Consider the following 23,610-nt stretch of genomic DNA (forward strand, 5'->3'; position numbering starts at 1 on the left):
TAGAGATTTCCAAATTATCCATGGTAGGTTCAAAGAGGATACACACATTCTGTATTTTTAGATGCAAGTTTTTCAAGGGCTGGGAAGGCCTCAGGGAAAGATGCTCGTCAGAGACACACTAATAACAATTTTAGATGGAGAAACAAGAGCTAGTCGTGCCCCTGGGACTGCGATGCTGACAGGAGGCTCTGAGAGCACCCTCATTGATGGTGTACACAATCCTGAGGTTGTGCTGTTTCTGATCTTTCCCTTGAGAAGGATTAGTGTTGACACAGGAGGCTGGGGACTGAGCCCCCTCCCCACCACAGAAGCGTGGCACAGAGAGATGCCCACTACTCACCGGGTGCTGGTTGTAAGTGAGCCTGAGGCTGAAAATGGAGCCTGTCAACCAGGGGAAATGAACCTGATGTGAAGCCACTTTCCTGGAGCATCCGTCCCTCCCAGCTGCTCAGCCCAGCATCCTCTCATCCCAGCGCCATCCGTGATGGATGCTGTGCTGAGTGTCCAGAGTGGTTGGGACTCGTCTTGATATTTTCCTCTCTCAGGTGATACAAATGGGTCATTCGAAGGTATTTAACGGGCCTCAGAAGCAATGGCCCCTTTTGGCAGGGAGGGGATGTGTGTCCTCTTTTATATCTCTTTCATAGTTTTCAGGGGAATGTGTCATAATTTTGGAGACCTCCCAAAACCTATTTTTGAGTTCTGTGCTCCAGCTGCTGGGCCCCAGGGCATGGGGAGCAGGGATGGCTCAGCCATGCTTGGACCAAGAAGGGTGGAGCCAGTGTTTCTCTGGACTTGCTTCTTTCCAAGTGAAGTTGGGTGTCTGGACAAGTGGGGTGTCTGGACGAATGGTTTCCAAGACAGTGGATGTGAGGTTCTAACTGGTAACCATGGGAAGGAGGCCTGGCCTTCCTGTTGAAGGGCTTAGAGGGTCTTGTGGGAAGTCCTTGTTCCCCAGGACACTGGGTTCACCGTCTGCTTACAGGAGCTTCATTATCTTTTCTTTTTTCCTTTGCCTTTCTTTTCTCTGTTATCTTTCATTATTTGTGTTTTATTCTGAAGCCCTCTGTATACTTTAGACATTCTCTCAGAGAAGGTGAAGGTTTGCCCATTGCATGCTGACTTTTGGAGATGAGAAAGTCACTACTCACATGAAGGAGAGAAAGATGGAATCAATGTCCTATCCCTGTTTAAGAGTGAGAGCCAAAATATTCCAAAGTTCAAGGAACTTCCCACGTATCAGCTTATTCGATTCCTTCCTTTAAAACTGGTGCAAATTGTCCCTTAGAGCTTCTTTGATCAGAAGGTGATGCAGACAAGACTTTATATCCAAGATTTTCTTCATAGGCCCAAGACGTGTGGTCAGAAACGTGCTATTTGGTGACGGGACTAAACAGAGGACACTCTTCTGTGTATATCCACCTTCTGCTGACTTATTGAACTGTCCCTGTCCCAAAGAATTGCATGGGATTCACAGGATAAAGTTCTTAGCAAATTAAATAGAAACACCTATTTGAAGGAACATGATAAAGGATGAAACGTTCTATGTATGGAAAAAGTATATTTGCGGTTCCACTGATAAGTCAAGCTGTAGAAACATCCACACCTGAAAACAGCATCATCCCAGAGGGTTGGGGCCAGTGTTTGTGCCCCACGAATGCCCCTCCCCACCGCACCTGGTGCCATCTTCCCTCAAAGGCCACCCCCCTGGGGACTCCTGCCACCAGATGCTGCTCAGAATGGCCTCCCAGGAGAGCACAGAAGCAGCCCTTACAGCCTACCCTAAGAGTATGTCATTCAATTCCCCTGTCCCAGAGCAGACGCCAGGTTCAATTTCCAAATTAATTTGTATTTTTCTGAGAAATGAAATCTGAAATCAAATGAAGTGCCTTTAAAGAGAGCCAGCTCTTCCTCTTGGATCCTCGTCTCTTCCTTTCTGTGACCGGGCCCTTTGGCAGGAGTGCCGGCCTTTTAAAGCCCCATTCTGATCCATCTCAGGATGCCATCATCTGATTGCTATTTTCCTACTCTTTAAACGCCCAGCTTACGAGAACAACATGGAATCTGTAGTAGAATCTGGAGGAGTTCCAAATCTCTAGGGGATGCATGTCAGCCCTCACCCCACACCTTGGGAAAAGAACAAAAATTCCCGTAATTGAGCTTAATTTAGTGTGAATTCATCTTTCTTGCCAGCAGTTGTGCATACCTTGCTGAAACGCTGTGTTCATCCTAGCCTTCCTTTCCATCCAGACAGATGAGCCAGGTTTGGCTACACACTGTCCCTTAGGAATGTGCCTCTTGGGTCAGGAGTGGGAAATACAGCTCAGGGCCCAGCATTCCTTCTCTTTTTATTTTTTCAGAAACATCTATCTCTCTTTTTGTCTTGGTGTCAGCGTTCCCTGCCAGGGTTTGTCACTAAGTTCTCTCACAAGTAGATCAGCTCCTGCTCTCAGAGGATTAACATCATCTGCCCACTTTGCTTTGTTTTTCCTTTTATAGTGAACAGCCTTCCTGAAGACTTAAGTCAGCTCCAAGACACAGAGTGGATGTCCCTGGCAGTAGGGATCTCAGACTAATATCTCAGGCTCAGGGAACCATGGGATCAGCTACTCAACTAGAAATTAATGAACAGAAGTGGAACTCTGAATGGGAATATAAAAGTTTCCCCTTTAACATGCCTCACATAGGCTACTGGTTATACATGTTTGGACTGAATACGCTGATTGTGGTTTCTAAATTCAGTTCTCCTTATTCCTTGTGAACACTTGATTGTGACTTACTTATCTCAGGGGAAAGATTCTTGATTCTAGGTTGATACTCAATTATGTTCTTCTCTTCCTCTGTATCACATGAATCTAATGTGCTCTCTACCCTTCCCTCACACAAAGCCTTCAGGTGGCCAAGAAGGGGGAAAAAAAACCACACCCTTCCAAGAAAACGAAATGGAGAATTTCATTGGTGGAAGAAGCACATGTGCCCCTCCTATTAGCATCATATCTTTCGAAATTTTGTGTAAACCCAGCACCTAGAGACTTTAAAGTCCAGGGCTGTTGCTGAGCGATGTGACTGTTCAATGGAAAAAGAGACAAGGAAGAAAGGCTGGTTAACAGGTTTCATTTTTGTCCTCATCAAGTCAGCTGCCTTTCTTGAGCACTTGCTGAGAGAGGCTTTGGACTAGTTATTGGAGAGACAGAGGTGAAGGAGGTGGTTCCTGCCTCAAGGGGCTCACTATAACGTGAGGGGTCCAATGCATGTGCACAGCTGTGAAAATATTTTGTCTCGGAGGCTCGCCGTGGATTGAGGCAGGCAGCAAGGAGGGCCCTGATTCAAGTGGAGGGGAGTCAAGGAAAGTTCCTGGAGAGGGAGAGGCCTGGAGCCTCAGCTGGGAGCAGGATTACAGATTAGCCAAATATATAAGGTGAGGGAAGGGCATTCTGTGCAGAGGGAACAGTATGCCTGAAAGCGTGGTTATGAGACAGCTTGACCAAGTGCATCATCTGATGGCTTGAGGGCACATGGGAACACAATCTTGGGAGAGGGAAAAGCCAGATGCTAGGCTTTGCAAAAGATTGGAGCTTTTATCCTGACATTGAAGGAATGTAGCAGCAGAAATGACCTGTTTAGATATACATGTTAGAAATAGGACCTGAAAGGAAGAGTGGGAATTGTATCAAGGTAGAGGATGGGGAGGGAATTCTGGATTTGGAGGCCAACTGAGAGGTGGGAGGTTTTTCGATAACCAAGGAGAAAAATGAATTTGGACCAAGCCGAGCAGAGGAGACAAAAGGCGTGTGTTCATGGGGTCTTCAATAAGTAGACTAGAGAGAGCTCTGAATTGAATGGCGCTGATTGAACGTAGACAGGGATAGATAGAGCGGGAGGAATTGAGGACGATGCCCAGCTTTTTGCCTGGGACATCTGGGTAGCCCATGGTATCATCAATAGCAAATAGTTAATAGGAAAAAGAAACAGGCCGAGGGGATGGAGTGGAGCAGGCTGAGTTGGGCACCTGTGGAAGAGTCCAGTGGAGGCGTGCCAACCAGGGCCACGCTGCATGATGCTCTCCCCTGGCCCAGTCTCTCCAAGAGCCCCAGCTCCTCTCCTCCCCTGCACAGTTTAAGCATTCTGCCTCCCTGTGTGTAGTTCACGTGGGGGATTCACTAGGCTTCTGGCTAGCGAAGTAGATTTAGACTAGTGAGGTGGATTTAGGACTTCTGGCTAAGTCCCGTAGATTTAGGCTTCTAATGGACTTCCCTGGTGGTCCAGTGGTTAAGACTCTGCACTTCCAGGCCAGTGGGGTGCAGATTTGATCCACGGTCAGGGAACTAAGGTCCCATATGCCATTGGGTGCAGCCAAAAAGAAAGATTTAGGCTCCCTAGAAGCTCCAAGATTCTGTCATTGCAGTTGTCAATGTGTGAGAGGGGTAGAGGTGGGGGTGGGGTCTGCTTCTCTTGATGTGAGCTTCAGCCTCACCATTACAAATTAACACTGGCTGGTGTACTTAGGAGGCGTGGCATTTTGTTAGTATAAAAATATAGGGGTAATTGAAACTTACACTGTTTGTATATAGACATGATAAAGGTAAAGTGGAAAGCTTTGGTTCCAGTAACCTTGATAGAAACATAGCAGTTAAGAGTGGAGGGGATCAGTGACTCTGAAAATAGGCTCCGTTTTTCTTTTCTAAAGAATCTTTCTTCAATGAAACTTATATAATATTTTTTCTCCATAGCAAAGGAAATATATTGCCTATTCTGAAATAGCTCCTTTGGGGTTTTGAGTTATTTTTGAAATGTAGAACTTTGAACTTCTGCCTATCTTAGAATGAGATTAGTCAAAAATATATATTGAGAAGTGTGATTTTTGTAAGACAAAGGAACCTGTCAGGAACCTTTGTAAGAAAGGTTGTGAATCCAGTTTCTGAGGGTCATAAGGGTGTGAGTGACAGAGAGGGAGTGACATAGCCCCGTGTGTGGCTGGGACACTTTTCAGCACGGCTGTCATGGGAACAAGTTACTATTTTCTGAAAGCTGACTTTCTAGACGCTGTCTTGAATTCATCTAACTTAAAGGCCAGGATTTAGTAAATGTACTTCACTTTATTTCCAAATGCCAGCATACGACCTTTGTGGTTAGGTCCTAATGGGCTCAGACTTGTGCTGCCTCTTCTCAGATAGGCTGAGAAGCCCTGATGTCTTTGAAAAGCAAATCCCCAGGATTCCCCCAAATTCTAACAGTCGTGAGACTACCACTATTCCTTAACCAAATGTTTGTCTTCTGCTGAAGTACTTCAAGCACAGCTTTCAAGGTGGAACCCAGCTGCTACTGATGCAAAAGCAGGCTGAGAGTAGAACACCACTTATGAATGTCATAGCCAATGGAAACTGCGAAAAAGTGAGACCCTCTTTTTGTACCTAACCCTTCAAAGTGGTTATTCTACCCAAACTCAGCCATCTCTGTGCCTTCCAAGACCCACACGTGCTCCCCACCAGCATGGAAGCCAGAAGCCACCATGGACATGTCCAGGATGGTGTAGCCCCCTCTCAGCTTCACAGGGACCAGAGACCAAGGAGCCTTCTTTCTTTTGCTCAGAGCCTGGAACAGAATATGGCTTCCCTCGTAACCCAAACAGTGAAGAATCTGCATGCAATGCAAGAGACCTGGGTTCAATCCCTGGGTCAGAAAGATCCGTGGAGCAAGGGATGGCTACCCACTCCAGTATTCTTGCTTGGAGATTTCCATGGACAGAGGAGCCTGGTTAGCTACAGTCCATGGGGTCACAAAGAGTCAGGCACGACTAAGCAACTAACCTCCTACTACTGGAACAGAGTAGGATTATTCATTCTGCTCTAGTCAAAAATACATACGGGCTCTAATTATCTTGCTGGTGCTGCTAGACTTCTGTTCTTCATTTTTGAAAGATGTGTTTTCCTTCTGACTTCAACACTGAAGAATTAGTCCTTTTTTCCTCTTAAGTTGGTTCTTCTCTCCCTCAAAGACCAAGGATGCAGTCAGGTCTTGGAGAGAAGGAGGGAGTTTGCGATTAGCCTGGCTTTCTGTGGCCAATGGGAGCTGCTCTTCCATTGCAGTTTCCAGGACCACCACAGTGAAGCTTCTTATGGAAAATGAGGGTGTGATGGTTCATGGTTCTCTTTTCCAGGGATGCCTTACTCCCTGCCTTTTATATCGCTCCCCATAGTGGGTTCTTCTGCAGTATCACTTCCATCTTTCTCTCTTGCTGGGTCTCCTTGTTTGTTGGATACATACTGCACCAACCTGTTGACTTGAATAGTATTCCAGCAGGAGGTATTTGAGCAAAGCAGCCCAGATTCTGTATAAGCTGTTGTGTGCACCACAAAGCCTCTCTGTGGCTGATTTATACAAACTCTAAAAGGTAAACAGAAATCAGTGTAATTGGAAACTTGATCCCATTGGTGAAGACCAAGAGGTAGAGAGAGCGTATGAAAGATAGGTGAAGTACTATTATCAAAAATGGCCCAGAGAAGATAAACCACTATGGACGGCAGCAACATCTGGAGGAGCTTCATAAGGGTGGACCCTGTGGCACGGTGGTCTGCAAATGGATGGTGCCATTTTCTCCCAGAATCCTCCTTCCCTTTGCCCTTCTCTTGTCAGTTTCCTTCACGGGCTTCTCTTCCCACACCTTCCTCTAAGGGCCCAGTGCTTCCAGGGCTTCCCCTGGGCTCTCCCTTCTTCCCTGAGGGTCTCACCCATGTCTGTGGCTGAAGCAACTGCCATGTGCTACTGATGAGGGAAGTGGCTCCCAGCGCAGCCTCCTCTTCAGAGACCTTGATCAGTTGTCGTCTCCATCTGGATGGCTCGAAGGATGACCCTCCGCTGACCTAGCGTGGCATTCCCCATCTCTCTCCTCTCACCCCAGACCAGCTGCTCCCCTGTACTTTCCCACCAAACCTGACTCAGGAACTGTCTTAGGCTCCTTTCTCTCCCTCACTCCCTGTTCTTCCTTGATATTCAAGGGCTGTGGATTTACATCTTTTCCTTCTCCACTGCCCTCCCCAGCCATCTCGGAGGGCTTGGATTTATCCCCTGACCTCCACTCGCACATTCTCCAGCCCTGCCTTGACATCAACAGCCTTCCCTGATCTCACATACGCATCTTATTGTGCCTCTATTGCTCAGATTTGAGCAGTTCCTCCATCACCCAAGCATAGGTCGACTTTCCTAGTTTTGGCGTTACAAATCCGAGTCATCTGGCCCCTGCCTGTTTGTCCCACCTGGTGTCTAAGCTCTTTTCTAGCATTCACCTAAGCCTTTGCTTGGCCTGGAATGCTCTCTTGGATCTCAGCTTCGCTTATGCTACTGCTCCTGCTTCCTGAGATGGCTTCCTCATTATGGTCTGCCCAGTGAGTCCAGGACTAATGCTACTGTGAAGCTGCCCCTCACTCCCCCAGGCCAACCCAAATGCCTGTCATTCTGTGCTCATCCCCCAGAACTTTGAGTAGAGTTAGCACTTGTCTTGCAACTTTTATACTTTTTTTTTTTAAGTTTGCCTTTCTTTTTGGATTAAAAACTCCTTGATGGCAGGGACATGCCTGGCCCCTATAACAGGCGTTTAGTAAATGTTGAATGAGCAGATATCAGGATGCCCAGACTTGGCAAGGAAGTCAGCATATAGTAAAAGCATCTTTATCTTTCTCACACTGCATAAGAGAATTGGCTTGTCCATTGGCTTGTCCATCAGAAACAGCCCAGATGAAGCTAAATGACTGTGTGCCAGCCAGAGGCAGGAGCCCAGAGGCATGCATGCTTTCAGTCACGTATCCACCGCTCCAGGAAACACCCCTGTTTGTACATGTCCTCCAACCATAGCCACAGCTTTGCAGAATAAGAAAAGAAGGTCTGGGGTTAAGTTAGCTAGTTCTCAGCTTTGCATCCAACCATGTAGCATCTGGACCGTGGGAAAGGACCTGAGATTTTAGAGTTTGTCCCTGGCCGACATCTTACGGAATCTAGCCTCCCAAGTCATTGGAATTCCTGGCTTCAGAGGAGTGAAATGGTCAAGGCACTCAGTTCTCTGGTTTTTCTGGTTTGTTTCTCTCTTAATGGAGTTTTGTTTTAATCCCTGGAAAAGGAAGGTGCCTCACCACCAACCAGAGTCGGGGGGGGGGGAGGGGCGTGGGGAGCAGAGGTTAGTAGGCTACGTTCTTAAGAGCTGGAATTTCCTCTTCTTTGTTCATCAGTTCACGCTGTAGGAGGAGAGGGCACACAGCACTGAGCTAGGAACTGACCCTCTAGAAGCAAGTCAGCATGCCTGCCCAAGGGACATATGGCCAAGAAGAGCTTGTATTTCCTTGGAACAAATCCAAGAATAACTCTTCAGGAAGGTCTAACTCACCATGTTCTGAAGTTGTATAGGAACCTTTTCTGGGAAAATGATTCCCAGTGACCTATATTTTGATTAAATGAGTGAGGCAGGCTCTTCATCCCTCTAACCAGGAAAAGTCTAGTTGTCAAAATACTTTTCTAGAAAAAAATGAGCACTGATTGGACTGAGATTTGCCACACCTAGATTTGTACCCAACTCTTAAAACACCATATTGTCATCTTGGCCTATATAGCAACCAGTTTGCAACATGATTTAGTAGCTCGGGATTCTATTTGTCTTATCATCAGTGGGTTTTGCATAATTAAGTTGTAGGGCATCCAGTGACAATGTAGCCCATGAACTTGCTCCATACTCTTTTGTGGCAGATTGTACCCAAGTGTGGCATTGGGTTACCCAGACTTCTTTGAATCGTGATCCCTGAGTTTTCTGAACATTTGCTTGGGGCCTTTCAAAGATGTAAACAGCAAACATGAAACCCGATGACCAAACAGTAACACGATGGTGGCCTAAAGCTGAAGCTCAATCTGTTTGTTGCCCACTCCCTGGAAGTATTAGCATTGTTTTACAACAGCAACAAAAACATGGCGGAGAATCAAGTCTAGTCAAAGAGGTCCAGGATATCACATGAGGGAAGCGAATGCCCTGGACTCTTGATCCAACCACAGTTTGAGTTGAGGAGGATATCAGGGATTGGTACTATGTATCTCAGGAAGCCCTGTTTGTTTATGGTTAGTGATGGTCCCAGTGGGAGTCTCTACTTGTCACAGTAGAATGAAGGGCCTCGAAGCACAGAATCAGTGATTTTTTTTGCCTGAACTGAGTCTTTTCTTAAAATGCCATTGGATATCCAATTCTGTTTCTCCAGAAATTCCTCTTCTTTGGCCTTTGTATTACTGCAAATCAAAAAGTAACCTCACCAGGCCACCCACTTTCTCCCACTTTATCTTTTGAGTTTCAGGTGGTAATATTCTAGATTCAGTTCACCCAGGAGGCAGGGTCTGATTTCAGAGTAGGCCAGGCCTCTTCAATTAATCCCAGTTGACTACTTTAAACATTAAAAAATTAGAAGGTTCCTACTAATTTTGTAGTGTTTATGGTCTCTGTCAGTGCCTCAGAATAAAGCACTTAGCAATAGACAGTATCTTGCAATCAACATGGTTAGTAATGGGTAATAATTCACAGAAAGCTTGAATTCCCCAGTGCTTCAGCATTTCAGAGGACTTTAAGTTACTGTTTATTCAGCCTTCCCATTGATGGGTTATTGGTCCTCATTCTACAGAAGATGATACAGTATAGGAAAAACCTGGGAATCTGGCAACCTGGCTCTAGTCCCCATTTCACCACATGCTTGCCCTGTGATCTAGATGTAATGACTTAATTTTGTCATCTGTAGAATAAGTCAGGGATGGGGGAAGATGATTCTAGAGACTTCTCAAAGATCCTATTGCTGAAAAACCCTGGCTTAAAAAAATATGAGCAAGTGCTTTGTTTTGGTTGTACTTAGAAAGGTAATAATTCTCCTGTGGATTTTCAATACAGTTATTATTTAATTTTCCTAATTGTAGAATCCCAAACATGAGACTTATTTCAGATGTGCTTTGGAATTCCCATTATTCCATAGTCTAGGCAATCTTTGGACCTTCAAGTCCTGATATTGGGTTGACATTCAAGGAGAAGGTCAAGGACAATTTCAGACATATGCCTTAGCTTGAAGAAATGGTCAGCAAAGCTACCCCCTCCCCAACACACACAGTGTGGTAGTTTAGAGTCCTGGATGCCCTGATTCCCACTAGGGTCTAGGAAAGCAGAAGAATGATCAGGCTAATGACAGTGGCTCCACCCATGGTCACCCCTGCCTGGTTTGCTTGTTTTGTTTTCCCTATCACTGTGAAAGCAGTGGAAACAGCATATGGGGATCTGCATTAAACCTAGAAAGAAATTATCTCGAGGATAAAGATCATCGTATGTAGTTTAACATTCTAAGTCAGTTCTTTCTAAACCAACAATGAAGTAGTCTGACTAAAGCAGTGAATCCTTGCCATCTGGGGGGTTATGAACCCCTTTGAGAATCCTATAGAAGCTGTGGATGACCCTCCTCCCAGAAAACCACCTATATACTCATGAATTGGAATGTAATTTTAAAGAATTTCTGTGTGCTCTGAAGCCCAGGGGCCCCCGGGTATAAAACAAAGTAAGAGAGCCCAACAGTGGGAATATCAGAACTAGACCAAGCCTTCTAAGTTGGTAATTTGCTGCCAAAATGAAACAATGAGTAACGTACAGATGATTTTTTTTTTCCCTTTCCTTTTCTCTGACCACCATCTTCTTTCCTTTTCTCTCTTCCCACATCTCTGGTCATCTCCTCTCTTTCCCTCTCAATTTCTCTCCCCATGTCCTGCACATCGTGCATCACAGATGTTCCAGCCTGGTTAAAAAGCCTCCGCCTGCACAAGTATGCCGCACTCTTCTCCCAGATGACCTACGAGGAGATGATGGCCCTCACTGAGTGCCAGCTGGAGGCTCAGGTACGTACCCGGGAAGGTGCCCCAGTGGAACCTTGCATTCAAGTCTAAGGCAGACCTTGTCTGGCCCCATACCTGTACCCATCTAGTAGCTTGCCTTGTTCTAGGAACTGCCAGGTGCGGGCCAGCATCACATGGTAAGGCTGGGTTCTTGCCTTCAGGGTCCAGTACAAGATGGAAGACAAATGGGTAACCACAGGACAAGTGAGGCTGAGTAAGAGTGTTATGAAAAAAAAAAATAACCTAGATGTACACTCCTAGGGTGCCAGGGAGGAATCAGAAGAAACAGCATTGACCAAGACCTCCAAGAGTCTGTGTCCCTGCTTTTGTTTTCATTGCCCACCCACTCTGTCTGCTTGGCCAGTGCTGGGTTGGAGGATGACAGATTGGTTGTGAATTTTTCAATCTTAGTCACAAATCAGCTAACTTCCAGTAGTTAGGAAGCAGAAGCACCAGGTCCTGAGTCAGAGCTTCCCCAGAAGTTGCTCAAAAACACATTCAGACTGATCTTAATTCGAACGGAGAAAGTTGTACAAAATATTTTGTAACCACACTGAATAACATTACCCCAGGTCTCAGATGGCAGTCCCCTGCTGTGTGCCATAAAAGGGCAAGTTCCTCCTTCCTTCTGTGGATGCAGAAGGCCAGGCCAGTCAACAGAACCCCTGAAACTAAGCATGTTTCCTACCCTGCTGTGCTTGAGCAAATAGATCTGACCAATGTCTTTGTTTCCCTTGTTTAAAATGCTATTTGCATTTTCAACTTGACCTCAGTTTCCTTTGAGCGGTGATTTGAGAGAATTAATGGTCTGAACGGGCTAATAGTATTTCCCCTGCAGGAAGAGGAGATTGTACCAGTTGGGGCATGGCTGGTCTGGACATAGGCCTCCCAGCAGATCCTGAATTCCCATTGCATATTCAGTACCCGCAGTTAACCTTTGCAGGCCTGGCTGAATACCAGTATTGAGATGTAAGACAAAGCCCAAAGTCACTGCACATTCTCAGAGAATGAAAAGCCCTAATTTCAACTTCCTAAGGCTTCTCCCACTGCTTTTTATCTCGATCGCTCCTTGAGATCCTTAGGATTGATGAGAACTGCTTCTAAGAGCATTCTTGTGTTTGGGTCGAAGTTGAGAAAAAAAAATTTTCAGTCATCACTTGGTCAACTTGAGGAAAAAACAAGAAATAATTGACATAGAGGGCAAAGCCCGAGGCCAGCACAAACTTTTCAGAGTAAAAATTCACGTGAACTGAAAGTCAAGGCTAAATAGTAATATGCTCCCAGTGTTTCATCTTAAAGATGGATTTAGATGTCACTAGAGTCTTAATTTTCCTCAGTAAAGGCAACACCTCTGGTGTTTTCATCTTTTCCACCTTTAAGGGAAATTTTATGAATCTTTGCAGAAAATCATCAGAAGTTTATATTGCAGATCTGATTTGAGAAAGAACCTTCTATTTGGAAATCTTCAGTCTTTCTAGTCAACATATGTTTAACTGAATCCTAGGGCTCTTCGCCACTACACAGTTTATTAAGATACAATCCATAATCCTAACTGTGAATCCCAATCTTCTACCTGAAGTGAGGACTGCATTATTACAGATTTAAGTTCTCTATTCTGATTTTCCTTGTGGAGACTTAGGAGGGCCTACAGACTGATAAAAACCAGCCTGTATTGTCTGACACCAGATGAGAATTGAACTGGATTTCATATCTCCTCGAGATGCGTAAACATAGAAAAGCTTTGAGAAAGCAACGCATATCTCTGTATGGGATTGGAACCTTCAGGGAAACTGGAAGGGACTGAAACGATAAAACCTGGACACAAGGAAAGAGTGTATGACTTAAAAATGATGTTTGAAGACTATGAAGAAATTTCATGCTGGGTGGGATGATTGGCTGTTTCTTGCTCTCCTAAAGGTCACAGGGAAAAGACACAAGCACGTGTGTGGTCAGCTGGAGTTAAAATATTTAGTAAGAAGAGCTTGACGATAATGGATATTGAGGAGTTACAACATTTAGTAAGAGGTTGATGACAGTGGATGTTGAAGAGGGAGACGAATGTCTATTTACTAACCTGTACATACACGGGAACCAAGAAGACAGTAATGTACTATATAGCTTCCAAGAATCTCTAAGCTGATGCCTAAAAATATGTTTTTAAATCTAACTTTTACTTCATTACAGAATGTTACCAAAGGCGCAAGACACAAAATTGTCATCAGTATTCAGAAGCTCAAAGAGAGACAAAATCTCCTGAAGTCTTTGGAAAGGGTAAGTTATCACCAGGTGATGGGCCATTTCTACCTTCATGGTAGGAAAATGGGTCAAGGGAAATTATATTCTCAGTTGAAAGTGTCGTCAGCAGGCCTTACAGAGAGCAACAGGTTGTTTCCTTACCAGAGTCAGAAAAAATGAAATGGTTTTGAAGTTCATCTCCTGGTTATACACGCTTCTACGGAACCTGACCGCTTAAGTGTACCTAAGCCTTGGGTCCAGGCCTCTGGAGACTGGCCCTCCCGTAGCTCTCAGGAAATGTTTTACATACATTCATTTCTGCCTTTTATACATCTGTAGTGATTAAGGAGGTGTTCAGCCCACAATCAGAGGCTGAAATTTTGACACACGAGTATAGGAAACAAACAGATGAGCCTCAGTCCCGCTGTCCACCCAGGGAAGGATCTGACTTTGAGAAAAGCTGCCCACAGCACGGCAGACACCCGCAGGTTAACCCCCAGCTTCCACGGAGAGATCGCAGTCTTTTGGTGGATGGACGTACTAGACTCTCTGGAGAATAATTTCGGACATTAACTTACCAGAATGGGTCCCTGTGACTCTGAAAGGAGCTGCCTCAAAAATGCAAAATGCTGAAAAAGCGTTTATTCCATCGTTAAAAGCAATTCATCTGGTGTTCATCTGCTCTTTTTGTTTGCTGCCCAAGTATGTTTTCTTCTTGCCTTTGTATCTGGGTGTCAACCTAGTGTGAATGTCATTTTTAGGACATGGTGGCTCTATGACTTCATCTGAGGTCCAAAAGCTACCCACTGCAGTATTCTTGTCTGAAGAATTCCATGGACAGAAGAGCCTAGCAGGCTACAGTCCACGGGGTCACAGAGAGTTGGACACAACTGAGCGACTTATTTTTTTTTAAGGTCCAAAAAAGAACAGACCTTGTAAGCTGGTGCTGCCACAGCCCCGGTGGGGAGATCCTTGTGCGTTGCTGTTGGGAGTGGTGGGTGGGAAGGTGTTTGCTGCTTGCAGAGCTTGAGTTGTAACCCCTTCTAGAAATCCCAGGGTGCCTTTGAAAGGAATCAAAGAACTAAGGCAGGTGAGGCTAAAGCAAATTTTGGAGCACAGAAACATCGCAGTGTAGTGGAAATTTTTTAACTTATTCACAAAGATCTGTGTGTGTATATGTTTACATACAACATATAAAATTATGCTTAATGAATATTAATGAATCATTAGTCGCTCAGTCATATCCAACTCTTTGAGACTCCATGGACTGTAGCCCATCAGGCTCCTCTGTCCATGGGATTCTCCAGGCAAAAATACTGCAGTGGGTTGCTATTCTCTTCTTCAGGGGATCTTCCCAACCCTGGGATTGATCCCGGATCTCCTGCATTGCAGGCAGATTCTGTACTGTCTGGGCCACCAGGGAAGCCCAATGAATATCATATAAAATACAAAGTAATATATAGTTATAGAATATGCATCTGTAACTTTATAAGGAAGATGGCTTTTAAAACCTCTGGATGGATAGACAGAGGCTACTTACGGGTACTCCCATGATGAAAGACCTGTTCTTAATTATAGTGAGTCACAAATGACAAGTGACCTGCCCAACTGAACCTGAAGTTACTGTTGTTCTTAATTTTACACCAACTCTTTTACCAAGGCATTCATCTAACAGAGTGTTTATTGCCATTTCTATATAACTTCTCTTTTGGGAAGTATTCAATAGGCCAATTTTCTCATCTGTTAAAAAGCACAGAAAACATTTTGCAGAAGGATTCGATTGCTAAGATTATGGTTAGAGAGTGGTGTTTTCTGCTCTTATTTCTGGAGCTTCCTTCAAGAACTCATTCACATCCTCTGTCACTGAGGGTCATGCACCCACCTGGGAGACAGAGACGGCTGCTGTCGGCTCCACCTCTGGTAGTGCTGGGCCGAACCAGCACGTGGAAACAAGGGCAGCAAGGTGGTTTGGGTGGCCCTCATATGCCACTGACTTTCTGTCTAGCCTTTGATAATTCGGTGACACTATGTCCTATATTTCACACCTAGAATAATATTGACTCCACAAAAAAAAAAGAAGGCTTTCTCCCTGGACCACTGGATTGGGCATGTTAAAAAAGATGACAAATGTAGCACAGAATCTGAAAGAAACTACTGGCCAAGAGGAAAGCATGATGAGTTTATTTGGTGTGACTTCTTTGAGGAGGAAGGTGGTGGACCACCATTTCAGGCTTGCCTGAGAACCACCTGAGTTTAGACACCTGCAAGCTTGTCCCGTTAGGAGCTGACGGCCTGGGGGTGGGAGTGAACCGCAGTGTCCACTGAGGACTCAGCCTCAGCTCTGTTGTTCCCTCTTCTCTGGAACCCACATCTCTTCTGCTTTTCAGGGAGAGGGCTGTCAGTAACCTGTTCCCACATAGGCCACCATCAACAGGCTCCCATTAGCCATTTCTCTGGCATTCCCAGACATCCTCAACTGACTATGCTGTTGGAACCGCTGTCGTCATGTTCTTGCTTCCAGTGGCATTCTTACGTCACACAGAACCCTGAGATTTCTAAGGAGATGGCTGGGGCCCCGCCCGTGGCTAGTTCATAATCAGCAGCTGCTGCAGATAAGCTCTATGTCTAGAGCACCTCCACTCAGTTACTGAACACTTACTAAGCAGCTGCCTTGGACTCGATCTCCCCCGTCCTCACTGGAGGCAAACCGTGAGGAATTCGAAGTCCCCACCCCCGGAGAGCTGGGGACACGAGGTGCCACAGATAGACGTGTGGTGATGCTGTCACAGCCCAGCGTGATCAGCACCATCCCTGAGGCCGGTGGGGGTGTCTTCCTGGGATGAAACAGAGGACTCCACTGCGGTGAGGACAGAGAGCAGACGGGCATCAGTGCTGGTGTTGGGGGAGAACGGGCCCTGAGCCAGGGTGGGGGCCACGACAGAGGAGAAGAATAAGAGTCACTTAGCAGGAGTCTGGGCATTGGCAGGAGGTGCAGGCGTGGGTGTCATACCATCTGGGAACCAAAAATAAAGGAGGAGTTACTAGTGTGAAAGGACTTCCCTCGTGGCTCAGACGGTAAATTGTCTGCCTACAATGCGGGAGACCCGGGTTCAATCCCTGGGTCGGGAAGGTCCCCTGGAGAAGGAAATGACAACCCACTCCAGCACTCTTTCCTGGAAAATCCCATAGACAGAGGAGCCTGGTAGGCCACAGTCCATAGGGTCTCAAAGAGTTGGACACAACTGAGCGACTTCACTTCACTAATGTGAAAGAAATGGAGTTGAGTTTAATGGGTGGCGTCTGTAATACCTTGGGACACCGCACTGGAAGTAGCAAGTCAGTGGCCCAGAGAACAAGTCTAGGGCCCACAAGGGTTTGAAAGACTCCGTTGTGGGTCGTTTATGTGTAAATGGCCAGAATTGTGTGATAAGTGATAAGAGCTGAGGATGGACCCTAGATGGGGAGCACCAGAGGACATGGAGGGACCAGTGACAGGCCCCAGAGGGTGGGAGGGTTAAAGAGGGACTGTCCCATCAGGAGCCATGGACATCAGGTGTCACACCTGATGAGGACTGAACACTGCTCCCTGGAACTGGCCACCAGCAGCTCCCTGATAGCCCTGATGCAAAAGGGTTTCAGGGAGATGGGAGGGGAAGCAGGAACCCAAGAACTGGAGCGTATGAATGGTACTGAGGCCTTGGGGTGAGGCAGTGCAGACTTCTCAAGATGTTTGGTCGGAAAGGTAAGATTAGAACGGTCACCGGGGCAGATTTTCCAGCATTTATCTTTAATAGTGAAAATGTTTCCATGTGCGTTTCAGTTCAGTTCAGTTCAGCCACTCAGTCGTGTCCGACTATTTGAGACCCCATGGACCCTAGCATGCCAGGCCTCCCTGTCCATCACCAACTCCCGGAGTTTACTCAAACTCATGTCCATTGAGTTGGTGATGCCATCCAACCATCTCATCCTCTGTTGTCCCCTTCTCCTCTCGCCTTCAATCTTTCCCAGCATCGGGGTCTTTTCAAATGAGTCAGCTCTTCGCATCAGGTGTCCAAAGTATTGGAGCTTCAGCTTCAGCATCAGTCCTTCCAAGGAATATTCAGGACTGATTTCCTTTAGGATGGACTGGTTTAATCTCCTTGCTGTCCAAGGGACTCTCAAGAGTCTTCTCCAACACCACAGTTCAAAAGCATCAGTTCTTCAGCACTCAGCTTTCTTTATACTCCAACTGTCACACCCATGTGCTTTTATTTACTGTCTTTTTTCAGTTGACTCCCAAACTGTGAAACTGACCATTCTCTGAGCTTGGGAACCTGGCTTGGAGAAAGGAGACACACACACCTCTGTGTTCCCGCCACCCCCGCCGCCCCCATCCTAGCAGCATCCTCACAATGTATGGGCCCATCCCAGGAGCCATAAGCATCTTAGGGTGAGGATTCTGTCGCCCTTTTTAGACCCCCAGTGTCTGACAGCGCCCAGCCCATAGAGAGGATGGAGTTAAGTAGACGCAGGAGTGCTGTCTGCTGGGTGAAGGGTCCAGTCCGTCTCACACAGAGAGAAGGATGGGGCAATGGGATGCTGCATAAGTGCTGGGGATGCCACCACCTGCCATTTTCCAGATGATTTGCACCCTGTGGCTGTTACAAGCCCCGAGAGAGGCTCTGAACCAGTCCTCCTCCAAGACCTAAGAAAGCCAGGCCAGGAAGCCTGGGACAGTCAGGATGGAGCACCTTCCTCCTTGTCGGCCCCAAGCTGCATCTGCCTGACCGACTGCAGTGTAGGATGGTCCAGCCTTCCCACTCTGCTCTCACCTCTGTTCCGCACAGTAGTTAAAGGGCAGCTGTGCTGCTTTGTGCTCATGTTGGCCTCTCTGAGTTCCTAACGCAGTGTTATATTTATCATACAAAGGATCCATAGAGACTTGGGTTGATCTCCGGTTTTTGTCAGCATGGGAGTTCGGTCCCTCAGCCAGTCGAGGGCACTGGATTGAGCTAGATTCCTTCTCTGCCTGGGCCCGAATTCACTCTAGAGTCAGGAATGCAACCTGATGGTCATAGTGCGCCCCCCGGAGGCTGGCATCAGCAGAGCTACTGCCTACTGGGCATAAGCCAGGGGTTGTCTCTGAGACAGTGGCTTTAGGTCAAAGCAAAAGACCAAGCTAAGCATGATTCCTGATTGTGATATTCTCAGAAAGTATCCGACATTATTCACTATGTTTATGGGTTTCCTTTTGGGTGTGGGTGTCCCCAGTAGCGTCACATAAGATTTGAACTTGGAACAAGTGTACATGCCTGGTTTGAAGGAGTTCAGCTCTTAGCAGAACCCACATCTCCGCCCCCATCACTGAGTAACTGCAGAAGCCTTCACACCACGTGTCGAGAGCAGGCAAGGTTGGTAGCAGTTGAGTCACAGGCACACATTTGCTCTTCTCAGTGGTACTGCCACATGGGCTGGCACAACAGGGGTGCATGTGATCACCCAGAGGAGCCTGCCAGCTCTGTCTGCCCAGCCCCCTCCCACGGGGCAGCCTCACCCCCTCCCTCTCATTTCCCTTCCTCTCCTCAGTCAGGGCTGGACAAGGAGGTCAGAACCCCCCACCCCTCAGGTGCTGGCAGGAACTGGAGAACCTTGAGGCAGGGCTCGTCTGGTTGGCATGTAGTTTGATCAGAAAAGGCAGCAGGGGCTCTCTTGGCCTGGGTTAGCTAGCTTGCCTCTATGGGTCCTGCCCTGATACCATGTCAGAAGTCAAGGGACCAGTCATGTGACAGCATCAGACTCTGCAAAGGGCCGGTCCAGCCCAGCATCAGGAAAACTGGGACTGACCAGGAGCATCCTGACTCAGGCATTGAGCTTGTGGGCACGGGCTGCAGGCAGGTCTTACCATGCCCCTTTCTGCCAGGTTGAGAAGGATGGGTGTAGGCTCTGCAAAGTCCACTTCTTTAAAAGGAAAATGGATTCTCTCCCCTAAAATAGACTGGAGAGTGGCCCTGGCCAGGTTTGAGACAATTCTGGTGGCTACTTAGCATTTCAGTTCCCTCGGAATCCTGGGGTGCCAACTAGGCCGAGGCACAATTCAGGCTCTGCTTCCAACCCCCCCACACAAAGCAAGTTCCCGCCAGCACCCGGGCGGGCTGTCAGTGTTTTGGTGCCCAGAATTGAAACAGGCCTGCGTCCTCAGATTTCCTCTTTCTAACTGATTGATGGGAGATCTGGGTGCAGAAATGATCGTGTCCCATCAGCTTGTGTTGCTTGACATCATCGAGCAATTTTTCTTGATAAGAGAGGATCCCAGGAACGGCCTGGTACTCATGCTTCAGGCTTTTAAAATTATGTTCTTGCTATTCTGGGCTCTCAGAAGATTAAATACTTCATTAGTAATCAGGGCCCTGATTGTCAAGGTCCTTCCTGGGTCCTAGGGAGAGGTTTGCTGCATAATCACTGGGCAGCACTGTGGCAGAGAGCAGGGCACACCCCCTACACCAGAGAGACCCCCAGCCCCAGACCACCATCCCAAAGCACCTGAGCCTATTCTGCGCCTCTGTGAGCATCTGACTGATAGGTGTCCATCAGAATCAACTTTCACTGCTTTTTCTAATAAATAATGCCCAGGATATCAAACTGTATGGGTAGACGGATTCAATTTCATTATATAAAGTCATGGATATATTACATACAATTATATACATTATAGGCATACCTCATTTTATTACACTTCACACATACTGCCTTTTTTTTTTTTTTTTAACAAATCAAAGGTTTGTGGCAGCCCTGAGTTTAACAAGCCTTTTGGCCCCATTTTCCAAACAGCATTTGCTCACTTCATGTGTCTTTGTCACGTTTTGGTAATTCTCATCGTATTTCAAACATTCTCATTATTATGATATTTGGTATGGTGATCTGTGATTAGTGATATTTGATGTTACTATTGTGAAAAGATTATAACTCGTTGAAGACTCAGATCATGGCTAGCACTATTTAGCAATGAAACATTTTTTAATTAAGGTATGGACATTGGTTCTTTTAGACATAATGCTGTGGCACACTTAATAGACTATATGTGCTGTGTGCTAAGTTGCTTCAGTCGTGTCCGACTCTTTGCGCCACTATGGACTGTAGCCCGTCAGGCTCCTCTGTCCATGGGATTCTCCAGGCAAGAATACTGGAGTGGATTGCTATGCCCTGCTCCAGGGGATCTTCCTGACCCAGGGGTTGAACCCGGGACTCTTAAGTCTCCTGCATTGGCAGGCGGGTTCTTTACCACCAGCACCACCTGGGAAGCCCAGTAGACTGTATAGTGTGGTGTAAACATAACCTTTATAGGCACCGGGAAACCAAAAAAATGAGTGGTACTTTATGTAGTGATCTGGAACCAAACTTGCAGTATCTCCAAGGTCTGCCTCTATAGTGTATATTCAATATGTATATATATGTTTGTTTGTGTAAAATACTTATTTTTCTCTAGAATGATCCTTCTGAAACACATCACTCCCCTGCTCAGAACCTTCCCTGACTTCTCTTCTCATGTAGAAGACATTCTCGCACCCCTGCCCCAGCCTGCTGACTTGACTCCTCTCCACTCAGGCCCTGTGGCTCCTTGGACTTCACGTCCCACCCCACCCCCGCTCCTCTCTGCTCCAGCTCAGGCCTCCGTGCTGTTTCTCACATGCTCCAGGCTCCCACCTCAGTGCCTTTGCCCCCGCTGTGCCCTCTGCCTGGAGCACTCTTTCCCAGGAACCTGCAGCCCATGAGAACCTCCCCTCCAGGAACCCCTGCCCTGCTTCTCAGTCTCCAGCATGATGAATATTCATGTCCTGGTAGGATGTAAACTCCCCGAGGGAACCTTAACAGCTTTCCCACCATATCCCCATCCCCCACACCATCTAGCTCAGTGCACAGCAGGTCAGAGCACCCAAAACATGTATATTATCATATGTGAAATGAATCGCCAGTCCAGGTTCAATGCATGATACAGGATAGGATGCTCAGGGCTGGTGCAGTGGGATGACCCAGAGGGATGGTATGGGGAGGGAGGTGGGAGGGGGGTTCAGGATGGGGAACACATGTATACCCGTGGCGGAGTCATGTCAATGTATGGCAAAACCAATACAACATTGTAAAGTAATTCAGTTCAGTTCAGTTTAGTTCAGTCGCTCAGTCATATCCAACTCTTCGCAACCCCATGAATCACAGCACACCAGGCCTCCCTGTCCATCACCAACTCCCGGAGTTCACTCAGACTCATTTCCATCGAGTCGGTGATGCCATCCAGCCATCTCATCCTCTGTCGTCCCCTTCTCCTCCTGCCCCCAATCCCTCCCAGCGTCAGGGTCTTTTCCAATGAGTCAACTCTTTGCATGAGGCGGCCAAAGTATTGGAGTTTCAGCTTCAGCATCAGTCCTTCCAATGAACACCCAGGACTAATCTCCTTTAGGATGGACTGGTTGGATCTCCTTGCAGTCCAAGGGACTCTCAAGAGTCTTCAACACCACAGTTCAAAAGCATCAGTTCTTCGGCGCTCAGCTTTCTTCAGCTTTTCTTCTTATTCCAACTCTCACATCCATACATGACCACTGGAAAAACCATAGCCTTGACTAGACGGACCTTTGTTGGCAAAGTAATGTCTCTGCTTTTCGATATGCTGTCTAGGTTGGTCATAACTTTCCTTCCAAGGAGTAAGTGTCTTTTAATTTCATGGCTGCAATCACCATCTGCAGCAATTTTATTAGCCTCCAGTTAAAATTTAAAATTTTATATTAAAAAATAATAATAAATAATAAATTTAACAAAGAATCACATAACATAGGAACCTGTAGCTTTACAAATATTAAGCTCATTGCAACCACCCATGAGGCAGGTACTATAGTAATCTTCATCTTATACACAGAGAAACTGAGGCACAGAGAAGACATTTACCCAAGGGCACACAGCTGTATCAGACCCAAGCATCTGTCTTAGCATCGGTGCTTCTAACCACACCTGTGTTGCCTCTGCCATGGGCTGGATGAAAGTGTGAATGAGCAGGTTCCTTCATCTAAAACAAATCATACTACAGGAAATACGTGGCCCTGTATAACTTTGTTGTGTAGCTTCTAAAGTGTGTGACATAAACTATTATCAAATGCACCTTAAGGAAAGGCACAGAAGATGCCAGGGAAGGAAATATACCGAAATCATTTTAGTGGGATTTTAGCATCTTAGTGGGATTTTAAAGTGATTCTATTTCCTCATTATACATGTATATATTTTCAAAATTTTCTACCTGGGCTAATATTGGTGATTTAATTTGTAACATTTATGTATTTGGCTGCGTCAGGTCTTAGTTGCGATACTTGGGATCTTTGTTGCGTTATGCAGTATCTTTGGTTTTGGCATGTGTACTCTCTAGCTGTGGCTCGCAGGCTCAGTGGTTGTGCCAAATAGCTTAGTTGCTCTGTGGCACGTGGAATCTTAGCTCTGGACCAGGGATCAAACCCATGTCCCCTGCATTGCAAGGCAGATTCTTAACCACTGGACCACCGAGGAAGTCCCCAGAATGATTACATTGTAAACTGTCCCATCTTCCAAAGAACGTTCTAAGGAAAGTGTCAGCAGACGTGAACCCCATCTGGGAATAGCTCCAGGCAGAGGCGGGGGAGGCATGGAGGTGGGTCATCCCAGTTCCTGACCCTAACAGAGGTCTTCTCCCTTTGACCCTCTAGGACATCATTGAGGGGGGCAACCTGCGCCTCCCCCTCCAGGAGCTGCACCAGATGATCCTGACCCCCATCAAGGCGTACAGCTCACCGAGCACCACCCCAGAGGCTCACCGCCGGGAGCCCCAGGCCCCGCACCCGCCTTCGCTGATGGGCCCCGAGAGCCAGAGCCCGGACTGCAAAGACAGTGCCACGGCCACGGGAGCTACGGCCACCACTTCAGCTGGGGCCAGTGGTGGGCTCCAGCCACACCAGCTGAGCAGCTGTGACGGGGAGCTGGCTGTCACCCCCCTGCCGGAGGGGGATCTCCCCGGGCAGTTCACACGTGTCATGGGGAAAGGTAAGCCCAGTTTTCCCACCTGCCCTTTTCTCTTCTCAACACCCCTGACCAGAGGTACCCATTCCCATGGGCTTCCCCTGGGTGTGGGGTGAACTGCCAGAATCCATGTTATTAGCCCATTCTACAGATGCAGAAAGTGCAGCCTAGAGGGGGAAAGGTATTTGGATCTGGATTCCAAGCTCTCGGACAAACCACCCGTCAAGGCCTCTTCCTTCACCCTAGCTCCCATCTTTCCCCTTCCCTGAGACCAGGGCCCACAGGGCCCTCCTGGTGGACCATTCACTGGGCCTTTGGACTCTCAAGCTAAAGGCAGGCTTCCTACAGGCCACCCAAGGTACCATGGCCACGCTGCCTGTGTCTGTAGGGCAGCACAGAATTCACACATGGTCCCTGGCTGACAGCACCCCTTCTTACCCGTGACTGCCCTGAGCCAGACCCTTATGCACGTATCCTTTA

General features: G+C 47.0%; 1 protein-coding gene across 8 annotated transcripts in view; it reads left to right on the forward strand.

Moving 5' to 3' along the window:
- Nucleotides 1–23,610, forward strand: part of SAMD4A (sterile alpha motif domain containing 4A) — a 226,913-nt gene that overhangs the window by 171,850 nt on the left and 31,453 nt on the right. For all 8 annotated transcript variants that reach the window (XM_061428942.1, XM_061428948.1, XM_061428941.1 and 5 more), the window contains 3 exons: nt 10,781–10,890; nt 13,072–13,158; nt 22,821–23,154. In XM_061428942.1, the coding sequence (XP_061284926.1) occupies nt 10,781–10,890; nt 13,072–13,158; nt 22,821–23,154 (531 nt within the window). The remainder of the gene's footprint in view (nt 1–10,780; nt 10,891–13,071; nt 13,159–22,820; nt 23,155–23,610) is intronic.

Source organism: Bos javanicus, chromosome 10 (assembly GCF_032452875.1).
Source record: "Bos javanicus breed banteng chromosome 10, ARS-OSU_banteng_1.0, whole genome shotgun sequence".
Taxonomy (NCBI): Eukaryota; Metazoa; Chordata; class Mammalia; order Artiodactyla; family Bovidae; genus Bos; species Bos javanicus.